Here is a 13,152-nt window from a genome sequence, read left to right on the forward strand (position 1 = left end):
AGAAAGAAAGTTAGTTATAGGTTTCAAGTTGCATCTTTATTGGCTTTGTCCTTAGAATTGAAATAAAAATGGAGATAATAAATCTGTAATTTATTCATTTACTTGTGTGTAAAGATTTCAAGAGACAGTTTTTGCCTTTTTCCATTTACATGTACGATTATCCAGTCACGAATTTGGACGGGCCTTCTCTTTCGGCCCACTGACGCGTCGCTCATTATCACTTCTATAATCTCTCCGTAACGTCTCTTTAAGCACCACACCCCAAAAGAAGAAGACCCAAAAACCCTTAAAATCCCCATAAAAAAGCTCCAATCCCCCATCAAAAAAATAAATAATGGAAATGGACACCGATCCTCCTAGCCAAATCAAAGACAAAGACCTTTTCAAGGCAGCAGAGACAGGTGATTCTTCGACCTTCAAATCCCTTCCACCAGAACTCCTCTCCAAAGCCCTCTCTCTCCAAAACGACGACGGCCGCTCTGTCCTGCACGTCGCCGCCTCTTCTGGTCACCCTGAGGTAAGATATTTTTTTGTGGTTGATATTTTGCGATTTAGTTGGCAGTGAATTTGAGTTTTAATTTTTGGGTTATTGCGGTGTTATTGGAATTAGGTGGTGAAAATACTATCAGATATTGATCAATCAAGTAGCGCAGTGGTAAATGGTAAAGATGAGGAAGGTTGGGCCCCACTTCATTCTGCTGCTAGCATCGGAAATGTTGAGATTGTTGAAATTCTGTTAAGCAAAGGTAGTATCAAGTTGTCAATGTATTGAGTAGGAACTGTTTTTGTGTCTCTGAAATAGTTTTTCGCATTTCAATAACAATGGGAATGTTACCATTTAGGAGCTGATGTTAATTTGAAAAATGATGGCGGGCGCGCTGCTCTTCACTATGCTGCTAGCAAGGGATGGTTGGAGATTGCTCAGCTTTTGATCTCGCATGGTGCAAAGATCAATATCAAAGACAAGGCGTGTAACTTCATGCATCTATTCTTTAATCTTGTATTATAATATTACTAGCAGTTCATGTGCACGTTATGTGCTGATGGGTCGGTTCAAAAGCAACGGACTCTCTTGTAACTCATGTGCTGTGCATGATGCATTTTAGGTTGGTTGTACTCCGTTGCATCGAGCAGCAAGTACAGGGAACTCAGAGTTGTGTGAACTCTTAATCGAGGAAGGAGCAGAGGTTGATGCTGTTGATAAAGCTGGTCAAACTCCTCTCATGAGTGCAGTTATTTGCAGTAACAAAGAGGTAAGTTTGATCAGAATTACTTGAGAAAGAGATGCTTACATTGTATGATGAACTTTCCTTAACGATCTGGTTGCTACCTATAAAGCTTATTTCGTTCTTCACCTGCCATGTGATTTGTACACATCTTGTTTGGCTCCCTCTATCCCTAATCTCAACCAGTGCTATTAAGCATATGTCTATACCTTCATTATTGTATTAATTTGTATCTTGTAAGGTTTGGTAGTAGATTGTAAGCTGGATGAAATACCACATAAAATACAGGTTGGGGAGATGGAACTTTTAGTAATACCGTTTTTATTTTTTTTATCGATCCTTTCCATTTTATTGTCTGTTCTCTATATTTACTAGATTTTCCTGCCTAAAGATCAGAATTTTTTTTCTGCATCTTTTTATTTAATCATTTTCTTTTCACCAAAAAATGTCTGCGGGCAACCTTTTCCTTCATAATGGAGCAAATTAAATGAAAGTTGAGATTGGTTTGGCCAGTGAATCCATTAATGTGATACTGTCAGTTACTTTGGTTTCTAATGTCTCCTTGAGCCAGTCCAGCAAACCATGACAATATTTTGTAGGTGATAACAATAGACTTCATTTACCCGTGAAATAGATTATGTATGGTTCAATAAACTTGAATCTAAATCAGGCATTGATTATCTTACCTGATTATACATCTGCGATGCCTGATTCCTGTGGATTTCTACGTTTCAACTATCTTCTTGTTGTCATCTTAGCGGCAGGTTATCTTACTGTATGCTTTGTGCTTATGTTGACTATTTGCCAACTTGACTTGGCCAGGTTTCTTGTTGCCTAATATGGACCCATGAGCAATCAATTGATGAGAGTTGACTAAACTAGACAGTCTTAAATTGTCTTGTAAGTTCTTGTTATTATTTGAAAGCCTATTAAAATCTGTGTTTGGTTGGTTTGTAGGTGGCTCTCCTTCTAATTCGACATGGAGCAGATGTGGATGTGGAAGACAAGGAAGGATACACTGTGCTGGGTCGAGCTTCGGAAGACTTTAGGCCAATTCTGATTGATGCTGCTAAGGCTATGCTTGAAGGATGAGTTTGGATACTCTAGGATGGAAGTTTGTTGATTTTTCTAAGTGGCTGGGTTATGCATCTTGAAGAAAAGTGTTTTGCGGATGACTCCACTTGCAGCTAAATAGAAACACAGAAAAATTATTGACAGTCTTACAGCAGCTTATATTACCAAGCGCCATCGTTCAGACCTTGTTCGCTCTGTAGTTTTTCTGGCTATGTTTTCAACAGATGAGAGTTGCTCTGTGATAATCGCATTTTGTCACCCAGCTTGACTAGTTCACCTTTCTGGCTTGTTCCAATTTTTTAACTGCTTCTTTCGTTGTTTTTGTGAATGTTGCCAACAAAAAAAAAAAAGAACTTTGCACTTATAGATCCAATATACTTAAAAACTCTAGGCAGGGCAAATTAGCAAAGCTACAATGAAACCATTGAAGGAGATTGCTTAGCGTATAAACTAATCAGGCAGCCTTTTTGTGTATGCTTAAGGGGCTTGTCTGGGAATGGTAGATATTGTTTATTGAAGTTTTTTTTTTAAAAAAATATTTCTTTTATTTTTTAAAATTTATTTTAAATATCTAACAATTTTAAAAAAATAATTCAAAAAAAGCGCGCACACCTTCGTAATCCCAGCGAAACAATTTCGTGAAATGAACTAGCTCGCTGAAAATCACAAAGGGAAAACTTGAATTTGACTCGAAGCCTACCACATCATCATCTGACATGTCATATTCTAATTGGGTAGAAGATAATGAATTACCGTTCACACACACTAAACTTGATCCCTCGTGTCGCGGTTTTGCCCCACACGTTGAATCAACGAGTCCCTGACACGAAAGCTTTCTTATTGAATTTCAGTTTGGTTAATATCTACCGTTTGTTTCCTTCCCCTCCCTCTCTGACAAGTTATAAAGCCTTATCTATCCCTCAAAACTCAAGTGAGGAGAGAATGAAGATCCTCTCCCAACCTCTCTTTCAGATTTCATCTACCAAATTCATCGTCTGTGAGAACCCCAAGATCAACCATCGAAAGAGAATAGAAACAAGAGTCGGGTTCAATGAAACGCCGAAGAATTTATCTTGGTTTGCTTCTTTACCATCTTGCCAAGTGACTTACAAGTCTCTTCCTTTGGTTGTTTCAGTTGCTTTGCTTCTCTCAGCAACTCCAGGTAATTTTTTAAATCTATTCTATTCTGCTCCCGGTGTTTTATGTTTTCTCTAGCTAGCAGTATTCTGACCATTGTATATGCTTGCAAATATTTATTCACGATGACATGCAACACTTGATTGAGTGTTGAAAGAATTGGGCTTGAACAAATTACATGGAAACCTGGCTTGCTTTTGCTAGTCATGTATATTTCAAGAAAGCATTTTAAGGAAGTTGCCTAGGCCTGCTGGGGAACTAACAAATTCCTCAAAATGAAATGCAATTTTGTTGGTTAGAAAAGAGGAGGTTACTTTATGGAGTCCATCATAGATTTTGATGGTTTTTTGGCGGTTCTTTGTATGCTTTTACTCTTCTATTCTGGGATCCTCTTTCCCCCTTTCTTTCTTCTTTCCGACAGTTTTCACCAAAGGTATTGTATATGGTGATTAAATTGATTATAGTATGCCAAGGATTAGACATTTCATTGATTTATGTCTCTTAAGAAAGGTTAAGTTTGTTTGCAAAGTTGTGCTAAATAACATATATATGAAGGTGGGGAATCCCAATGCCTTGTTGAACACAAACTATTTGGTTAGAGAGAATATATAAAATCGACCCAGGAGCAAAGCTACAGCGTGGAGAAGGTGGGCAACTGACCCCATTAAATTTTGGAATACTTGTAATTAAAAGAAATCGTTTGTGACTTTAGTTTTGGCCCCATATTTATAGCGATTTGCCCCTCTTGTTTCTTATGATTGCAATTGTCATTGCATCACATCTTTAATTCTCCATCAGTGCATTAGTTTGTTGAAGGATTTTGAAACCTTTTGGCATTTATTATGGGACTTTGTGAAGAATAACTGCCAAGCAAGAGCATGTTTGATCATCTGTGCTTCTGGTTTTGCAGCTAAAGCTGGAATTATGTCGGGATTTTCTGGAATAGAATCAATTCCTGGTCCCCAGTTACCTCAAATTGACTTTCTTAGCCGTTTCAATGGTTTGTTCTCTTGTAGTGATTATATTACAACTTCCAAATTTTTAATTCTTTGACTTGACAACCATTTTCAAGTTTTATAATGAACTGTCATTGTTTTGCAGAAGAAAACCAGAAGAAATACGCAGAAGCTGATGAGAAATTCAAATCATCTCCCATTCTCAAGCAGCTACTTGAGCGATCCAAGCTGAACAAAGAAAAGTAATTCAAAACTAGTTTTTAATTTGGTTTCATGCATATTGATACGCCGTGCTTCAAAATTTCTAATGGAGCTAAAAGTGGATGAGCTCTGCATGAGCTTGAGAGCTACATGTATCATGCCATGCCCTTTTCTAGCGAGGCTAATGCTTTCACAGGACCTCTAGGTTTGGACTTTCACGTGTAAAGAATGGCCCTTCTCCGCAATCTTCATTCTACTTCAGTGGAAAGAAGATGATGGGGAAAAAAAAGAGAGGAACTGCTCCATTCACACTACTAGTATTGGTATTTAGAAGTGAATTTTTATGACAAACGAGTCAGGAAGCAAAGCGGCAGTAGGTTTAAAACCTGTTAGGCCATAGCATTTTAGCAGATCAATATGCATATACCAATACTCTAGATTAAACATGAATTTGCCACGGGCTACTGATTTTACATGTTATTATGTTATGTAATGTCCAGAAACCGGCAAGAAATTCAAGACAAGTATTGCATACGAGGGGCAGAATGGGGCGTTGGAGATTGTTCAGCAGAAGGCATGTCACCGGAAGATAGAGAGAACTTCATCGCTATGCTAAAGCAGAAGGCAGGAATGAAATAGATGAAGCCATCAATTCTAGTGAATGCTTTCTTGAGTCTTGTCTTGTTCTAGTTATTTTTCCAAGCATGTATGGTTAGATGTAATATAGCAGGTTTTGGATTACTCCCAAAAAACAGTAACTTTTTATGTTATATTTCCAGTGTATTTGATGAAATAATTTTGAAAGAGCACGCATGCAGTGTTCTTTTCCCCCTTCTGATCTGACGTTAGATTGCTGCTTTCCTCGGGGAAAAACGTCCATTTTTGGAAAATTTCCCAATTTTTATTACAAATTACTAGACAGAAGTTATCTTTTATCAAAAAAATAAAAAAAGAAAAAGAAAAGACAGGAGTTATCTCTTTTCCATAATGGACCCAGTAAAGCCCTTCCAAACTTTGAAAACACTTGTACCAATGAATGTTCTGGTCATGTTTTTTCATTTCTAAATTAAAAGGGCATTTTCCCATTTTCAACTCTTATATAAAGAAAAAGAAAATACAAGGTACGCAATTGCTATTGATATGGTGAATAAATCCTTTTTCTTATTATTTATAATATTTAAAGTGTTTGAAAGTTTGATGTTTTTTGTTTTTTAATGTGTTTTAAAAGTGAATTTTATTTTAAAAAATATTAAATTAATAATTTTAATATACTGAAGTTAAAAAAAAATTTTTTTCATATATTTTTAAATAAAAAATATTTAAAAAAATAATTTCCACCAAAATATATACATGTACTTCAAATCCAAAACCACATATTTTCTATAAATATATTAGTTTGGATGTGGCCCATCAATATTCTCACTATTAAAAAGAAAGATTATATATCTTCTTGGCCATAACTTTTCAATTATCTCTTATATCATTTTAGCCAAATTTTATTGGCAAAACCAAGTACAGCATGTAGTTAATAATAAAGAATAGTATTCGAACCATGTTTTTTTAAAGTTTTAATTTTTTTTTAATTGTTTTGATAAACTAATATTAAAAATGATTTTTATAAAATAAAAATAATATTATTTTAATATATATTTTTTTAAAAAATTACTTTAAATTACAATTATTAATACACTTATAGAAACCCTTAAATGTCATCGAGAGAAAGATGAAGGGGTGATTTTGATACGTTTGAAATTTGACGTGAAGCACCCCACAAAAAGACAAATGGTCAGATGAGCTTGCCATCTGCAGACCTGATAGAACCAGCAATCATAATTAATCATAAAACAAAACAACACCACACCAGATGATTAATTAACCCAATAAATAAAATATTAAAAACCTTTTCCAATCCCTACCCTAAAAGGTACGTGAGCATATCTTCTCTCGGATTCATTTCCTTTCATATTTTCTTTCACGAGTCGATTAATTTCTGTCGCGAAATTTAAAAATTAGGTTTTCAAAGCACAAAACTTGACTTGGAGGTGACATTGAATGTCTTTGTTTTTTCTTTCAGCTTCAATGCTGTCTGTTGCTATTAATTGTCTTAATTAAGCCAAGTAGTTGAATTGGATGGATAGAGGTTGGGGATTTTCTGCTGTTTTGTTACCTATGAGTAATATTACCATGAATTGTGGAATTGGGTCACTAGGTTAGGTTATGCAATTTTCTTATTCAATTTTCAATGCAAATTTTATAAGGAATTTTAAGGAGTTAAAATGTAAAGCAAAATGTGGTTAGGTCAAATTTTGCTAGTTTTGATAGGAATTGTGATCTTATTTTCATTTATCTGTACATGTGATGATTTGGATTTTGAGTTTGATTTGGTGTTTTTTGTTTCAGGAAAATTATTTGATTAGTGTGATTTTGTGTTAAGAAATTTCAAGTGGGTGGTTGTTGGGTTAATCTTCCCAACAACTTCAGGAGCTGAAATTTTAATTGGTAGCTACAGAAAATGTACCAGCGTGTGCCTACAGCTGTGACAACCCGAGGTGGGTCGCCTACTGATAACGGGTATTCAGTTGTGACTTTGGATCAAGTTCCGCGATGGAGTGATGCAGAGAGTAGATCTTCCTTCAATTATGATAATGAAGACCCTTCATTTACACATTCATATTTCCCTGATCCTTTAACGGCTCATCCTGAGGGGGAAAGTAGTAGTTATGGGATGGTATCGAGATTTCCAGTTGATCATGAGATCAACTCAAAGATATATTTATGGAGGGGACACCCTTGGAATCTTGAGGTGGATGCTGTTGTGAATTCTACAAATGAGGTGAATGTTGCTCACTCCCCCTTTTCTGGTTGAACTGCTTGAGCAGTGTTATCTTTGGAACCGATGATTGTTGCCTTTTTACCTGTTGTGCCAAAGTGATCTATGTTTATCTAGATTTGACATCTGTAGTTAGAGAGTGAAACATTTGAAGAAACCTTTTGCTACTTTTGCAACTGGTCTGGATAGCTATATGGTAGTGGAGTTTGGTTTTCGGTGAACCCTAATATAACATGAGACTATAAACCAATGGTTTCCACGTATTCTACAATAAAATCTGAATCTTAGAACCTGCAATCTGAAAGTTTTTGTTCTGTGCTTGGGTTGTTGGGCTCATAACCAGACTTTAAGGAATGTGAACTTTCCCATTTTGGACCATGGAAAATCTTTAAAGCTTTTATTGAACCTGATATAATATGAGACATTAAAGTACCATGATTGTTTTATCCTTGTCCTCTGTGGACACACTTGATATATGAGCTATATGTTTTACTAACAATGTCAAGAATAGTTGGTTGTCTCTCAACTCAAAGTGAGCACCAAGCCAATTCATCATCTCATCTCAGTGCATCCATTGCTAATTTGTGTGCTCTAGTGTGAAGATCCTTAGTGTGTTTGGGAGTGTGATTGTGGTTGCTTGTAAAGTGTTTTTCACTCGGAAAAACATCAAAATAATATTTTTTTTATTTTTAAAAAATGATTTTTGACATTAGCGCATCAAAATGATATGAAAACACCAAAAAAATATTAACTTAAAGCAAATAAAAAAAATAAAATTTTTTCAAAATGTTTTTAAAACGCAAAAACAAACGAGTAAATTGCATTGCTGTAGCATTTCAAATCTTTTTTTCTTAGTTGCATTAAGCTTTTTCGTGGATATGAACACCAGTAAAAGGAACCAGCAACTCACTTATATTATCTCTAATATGCTTCTAATTGATGGTTTATAGAATCTGGATGAGGCACACAGCAGTCCTGGTCTGCATGCAGCAGCTGGACCTGGTCTTGCAGAAGAATGCATGACACTGGTATGCTATCGATTGTTTGCTGGCTGCTAATATTTGAATATTTTCCTTTGATATGCAGGTTATATTTCATTTTTTTAGCATTATTTCCTGGGATTTTTAACGATTCATGGACCATATATATATATGTACTGTTTTATCATGCAAAGATAGTTGATAAAAGCGATGCGAATGTCGCTGCACAAAATCTGTTATTCATATTCTGAGGCGAATTTAGACATTTTCAAAGCTTTTGTAGTTGCTAAAGTTAGCTTGTTTGATTGTTAGGTGCTTTTTATGGAGATAAGAAAATACAAGAGTGGGACTAACTTGATGTGCATTTGTGTGTCAGGGTGGATGTCGAACAGGGATGGCAAAAGTTACTAATGGATATGACCTTCCAGTTAGGTATGTATGCTGGCATGTTCTACTTGTTGATAATGAAGCATTAATTTGTTTTTGCATTATATCACAAAAATTCCATGCTTGATGACTTGATTCTTGTCTGTCTAATCTTGTGTTCATCCTTCAAAAGCCGTGCTTGATGACTCATGTCTTCCATACCTTAAATATTTCACTCCTTGCACATCAACTTATATTTTCCTTAATTTACTTTCCCTTTTTTGTCCTCGATGTTTTGTTTGCTAGTTGCAATTTTTTTCAAATTATTTGTTGCATTACATCAGGTTTTCTTTCTGGTAGCTTTAATTCTTAATTATTTTTTTCTCAGGCTAATGCTTTAATTAATATTATGCTAGGAGAATTATCCATACTGTTGGTCCTAAGTATGCAGTGAAATATCATACTGCCGCAGAGAACGCTTTGAGTCACTGCTATCGCTCTTGCCTTGAGCTTCTCATTGAGAATGGGCTTCAAAGGTTGTTACTCCATTATTTTCTGGTATTTTGTTAATTTATTGTGCTCCTTTGATTTTCAAAAACATGGAGCTAATTTTTTCTTGAAATACAATGCAGCATCGCTATGGGGTGTATATATACAGAGTCTAAAAACTATCCACGTGAACCAGCTGCTCATGTGGCTATAAGTGAGGAATTTTTATTTCTGATGATGTCTGTGTTTGGATAGCTAAATGTTTCTTATGTGATTTGCTGTCATCTAATTGATTGTGTTTGGTTTTGTTCAGGGACTGTCCGGCGTTTTCTTGAGAAGCAGAAAGATAAGATTACAGCTGTTGTTTTTTGTACTACCACATCAACTGATACTGAAATATATAAAAGGTACTTCTATATTGTAGCTCCATTCTGTTGCTTAGAGATGCAAAAAGTGTCCAATCCAACTGAATGAGCCTTAGCCCAAACTAGCTAGTGCAAGATGCACATTCTGTCATTTCTTTAAACAAAATGACCATGCCTCAATCATGACATTTCACATCAGTTATTTTTTTTCCATTCCAACCACTATTTTGTAAGGATTCCATCTGATGTGGTCATTATTCCCTTTTCCCTTTTCCATTGTAGATTACTTCCACTGTACTTTCCTCGAGATAAACATGAGGAAGAGGTGGCCATCTCAAAACTTCCTGCTGATGTTGGAGACGAGAATGGTGAGACGATAATAGATGAACGCAAAATCAGAATAAAGCCTTTGCCCAAGAAAAATATTCCAAGACCTCTCCAACCCCCAGCTGACCTTCCTGTCAGTGATGTTGGCTTGGTACGAAGGTTAGTTGACTTAATTGCAATACAAAATTAAACATTCTTGTCTGTGTTGTCTTCTTTTTCTTGTTTAAGATGGTCGCTTTTCAGTTTAGATCACTACACTTTATTTCTTATTATTTGTAAATTTTGAATATTTGTGTTTAATTGGAATGAAAGTATAATGGCTAATTCTCAGGATTCTCTCAAAAAAAATATACTCATTCATGAAGAGTAATCTCATGTGGTGGTTCTTTGAATATGTCACTCACAGACACGCTCATCTGATCAATGTTGCTCCATTTTACAGGAATTCATCGTACTTGGATTCGTATTTGGATCCTGCCTTCATGTCCTTGATTAAGGATCCAGATCAGAGACGCAAGGAGCAATGGGAAAAGAGTGCACAAGCACAAAGTGGATGGAATTGTGCCAAAATGCTTGGATTCGGTGATCTTGGAGGCCCTCCATTGTCTGCTGCTGAAGAATATTCTCTTCATTCAAGATACCTAGCTAAAGCAAATTCTCTTAATCTTTCTGAAATTGCAGAAATGAAAATTGTGTAAGCATTTATATATCTTTATTTGCATGTGCTTTAGATTGTAATTCTTTTCTCTGAAGGTCAATTGTTTAAAAGTCTGATTGTCCATTGCATAATTTATTCCAGTTGAACCAACACAATTGGTGTAGCGTTCATTGGCTGTGTCTATTAATTATATTGTTGCAAATCTTCTCACCATGACTTTGTCCACCTGGCCATGTAACACCTTTTGTGCAAATTGCGTTTCCTTCATTGTACAGTATTTGTCACTTTCATTAATGCTTAGTGCTCATAATCTTGGATTGCCTATAACTTAGTTTAGATATTTTCTTGCTACTTTAGTTACCGTGGTGGGGTAGATAGCGAGGGCCATCCTGTGATGGTTGTTGTGGGAGCGCATTTTTTGCTACGATGTCTTGATCTAGAGCGATTTGTGCTTCATGTGATTAAGGTAATTTGTTTATCTAGCTTATTATTCTCATTTATTAGCTTCTTGATCCTGGATCATACTCTCCAGATATCCTTGTTCTGATCCTTTAATAAGTTTCATTTATCTGGTTGTTGGTTTAGAACTAATGTTATCTTGGTCCTTAAATTTCAGGAATTTGAGCCCTTGATACAGAAGCCTTATACGATTGTGTATTTTCACTCTGCAGCCTCTTTGCAATTGTGAGTAATGAAACTTCTGGCAGTCATATTTCTACTCAATTCTGATTTTTTTTCCTCCTCATTTGTTCTAAATTCTTTAGCATTACCCCCCCCACTCGGGGGATGATGGTAACTGTTTGTCACCAGCCCTTTACTCACGTAGATGTGCCTGGGATTTGGAAAGATCAGGATTTTCAAGTTCTTTATTTGAGTTTCTATGATTTTTATGCGAAGTTCATTTTCCTGAAACTTATCAGCTTTCCTCATTTTATAATTGCCACTTTGACCAACAGTCAACCAGACATGGGATGGATGCGAAGATTACAGCAAATACTTGGCCGGAAACACCAGCGAAATCTGCATGTATGCAATGCACATGTAATCTAACTTCTTAAATGTATATATTTATGTTCGTAGATTTGAGCTCCTCATCTGATGTGTAGGCAATATATGTTCTTCACCCGAATTTTCACCTGAAGACCACAATTTTCGCTCTGCAAGTATTTGTTGATAATGTGGTATGTATTTTTATTTGAGTTTTTCTCTAGTAAAATTTGAATCTATTTTGTAAGTTTACTGCTTGAACTTGACCTCTAGACCTGGAAGAAAGTGGTATACGTGGATCGGCTTCTGCAGCTGTTCAGATATGTTCCTCGTGAGCAGTTGACCATCCCCGACTTTGTCTTCCAGTTGAGTTTTCTGCTTCTATTACAGTTCATATTCATTTATCTTTGATCGTCAGTTGGAGTTGTGGTAAATGTATCGGAATGAAATTGGTCTCCTCACCTGGTTATTTATGTTTTAGCTTTTAGCATTTTGGTGCTGTAGATGCTTACCTACTGGCCCCAAAATGCAAAGAAATTGCAAGCATAACTTTAGTGGGTTTCCTTAAATTTTAATTAAAAGAGAAGGTTAGTTATAGGATCAAATACCTTGCCATCTATTTGTGGTCCGTGCATTGTATATCCTCATCTTGGTCTACAGTGGCAAGGATGGAATGGACAAGGGAAGTTTCTTACACAATAACCTGACTACATGATGTGGTGGATGCAGGCATGATCTAGAAGTGAATGGAGGAAAGGGTCTTATTGTGGACCCTAGAACAAAATATGTGTATCATCGACCGTAGGCGTTAGAGATACAGTTTCATCACGTGATTTTGCAATTCAGGTTGTGGTTCTTCAATTCTCTTCCCGTCGTACTCCTCTGAAGGTGCATTTGATGCTATCAATGTACAAATTGTATGGGTTTTTTTTTTAAGAAAAAAAAAGTGGGGTTGCATCTGGTGTTGAAACTTGTATAATAGCATCTCATTTGTTTATTTTATTTGTTGAGCAATGATTGTTTTTGAAGATGGAAATAAAGATAGTTCGTGCGCAGTCTTATCTTTGGAAGATTATAAATAAAATGTAATGTGGTTGTATTTTCAGAGGTAAAGTAGAGCTTGCTTGGCATGGTTTATGAAGAATAACTTGATTTGAAGCCAGAATTCAAAGCTATTCTTCATAAATAACTTGTGAAAAATTGAATTATATTAGAATGATCTGAATTATTGCTGCTATTATTTTGATGAAATGAGAGTATACAATATAATAAAGAAGTCAAAAGTCTTAAATTTGTTTTTTCATCAAAGCATAATCTTAACTCGGATTTTTAATTCAGAAGTTATTGATGGATAGGCGAACCCGAACATCACAAGCCTCTGTTCGGAGGGGGTTACAAGCTTGAAGGCGCCCATAGGGACCAATAAGCAAATACACTAAAATAAATCCTTCTTCAATGCGTTCTCACACAACTTCAAAACCCAAGAATGGCCCTTTATCGAGCTGGTAAAATGGCGTGAACTTTTTGAATCGTTTCCCAGTAAAACTATGGAAACA

At 35.8% G+C, this 13,152-nt stretch overlaps 3 protein-coding genes across 4 annotated transcripts; all 3 read left to right on the forward strand.

The window, feature by feature from the left end:
• The first annotated feature begins 235 nt into the window (after positions 1–235).
• Positions 236–2,608, forward strand: LOC118042984 (uncharacterized). Its single transcript, XM_035050757.2, has 5 exons — positions 236–517; positions 611–746; positions 843–967; positions 1,107–1,253; positions 2,184–2,608. The coding sequence occupies exons 1-5, from the start codon at positions 335–337 to the stop codon at positions 2,316–2,318; spliced, it is 726 nt and encodes a 241-aa protein (XP_034906648.1). The 5' UTR covers positions 236–334; the 3' UTR covers positions 2,319–2,608.
• A 577-nt stretch (positions 2,609–3,185) lies between these two features.
• Positions 3,186–5,429, forward strand: LOC118042983 (uncharacterized). Its single transcript, XM_035050756.2, has 4 exons — positions 3,186–3,462; positions 4,348–4,437; positions 4,539–4,635; positions 5,095–5,429. Exons 1-4 carry the CDS (start codon positions 3,243–3,245, stop codon positions 5,231–5,233), a joined length of 546 nt encoding a protein of 181 aa, XP_034906647.1. The 5' UTR covers positions 3,186–3,242; the 3' UTR covers positions 5,234–5,429.
• Positions 5,430–6,356: 927 nt separating this feature from the next.
• On the forward strand, positions 6,357–12,709 carry LOC118042985 (uncharacterized). Of its 2 annotated transcripts, none has more exons than XM_035050758.2 (15): positions 6,357–6,518; positions 6,995–7,427; positions 8,375–8,452; positions 8,781–8,836; positions 9,187–9,306; positions 9,403–9,473; positions 9,573–9,666; positions 9,907–10,110; positions 10,394–10,645; positions 10,967–11,075; positions 11,226–11,293; positions 11,566–11,635; positions 11,716–11,790; positions 11,870–11,961; positions 12,326–12,709. In XM_035050758.2, the coding sequence occupies exons 2-15, from the start codon at positions 7,107–7,109 to the stop codon at positions 12,399–12,401; spliced, it is 1,686 nt and encodes a 561-aa protein (XP_034906649.1). In that variant the 5' UTR covers positions 6,357–6,518; positions 6,995–7,106; the 3' UTR covers positions 12,402–12,709. The 2 variants fall into 2 exon arrangements, with proteins under 2 accessions (XP_034906649.1, XP_034906650.1); XM_035050759.2 differs by lacking the exon at positions 6,357–6,518 and adding an exon at positions 6,613–6,636.
• The last annotated feature ends 443 nt before the right edge of the window (positions 12,710–13,152 follow it).

Source organism: Populus alba, chromosome 10 (assembly GCF_005239225.2).
Source record: "Populus alba chromosome 10, ASM523922v2, whole genome shotgun sequence".
NCBI classification, from domain to species: domain Eukaryota; kingdom Viridiplantae; phylum Streptophyta; class Magnoliopsida; order Malpighiales; family Salicaceae; genus Populus; species Populus alba.

What these genes read in the sequence shown, in the direction of transcription:
- LOC118042984 (XM_035050757.2), top strand. Translation starts at nt 335, where the DNA reads ATGGAAATGGACACCGATCCTCCTAGCCAAATCAAAGACAAAGACCTT. An exon ending in CCTCTTCTGGTCACCCTGAG is followed by an intron (nt 518 to 610) that starts GTAAGATATTTT and finishes TATTGGAATTAG; the next exon opens with GTGGTGAAAATACTATCAGA. An exon ending in AGATCAATATCAAAGACAAG is followed by an intron (nt 968 to 1,106) that starts GCGTGTAACTTC and finishes GATGCATTTTAG; the next exon opens with GTTGGTTGTACTCCGTTGCA.
- LOC118042983 (XM_035050756.2), top strand. Translation starts at nt 3,243, where the DNA reads ATGAAGATCCTCTCCCAACCTCTCTTTCAGATTTCATCTACCAAATTC. An exon ending in GCTTCTCTCAGCAACTCCAG is followed by an intron (nt 3,463 to 4,347) that starts GTAATTTTTTAA and finishes CTGGTTTTGCAG; the next exon opens with CTAAAGCTGGAATTATGTCG. An exon ending in CTTTCTTAGCCGTTTCAATG is followed by an intron (nt 4,438 to 4,538) that starts GTTTGTTCTCTT and finishes ATTGTTTTGCAG; the next exon opens with AAGAAAACCAGAAGAAATAC.
- LOC118042985 (XM_035050758.2), top strand. Translation starts at nt 7,107, where the DNA reads ATGTACCAGCGTGTGCCTACAGCTGTGACAACCCGAGGTGGGTCGCCT. An exon ending in GGATATGACCTTCCAGTTAG is followed by an intron (nt 8,837 to 9,186) that starts GTATGTATGCTG and finishes ATATTATGCTAG; the next exon opens with GAGAATTATCCATACTGTTG. An exon ending in TCTGCAGCCTCTTTGCAATT is followed by an intron (nt 11,294 to 11,565) that starts GTGAGTAATGAA and finishes TTTGACCAACAG; the next exon opens with TCAACCAGACATGGGATGGA.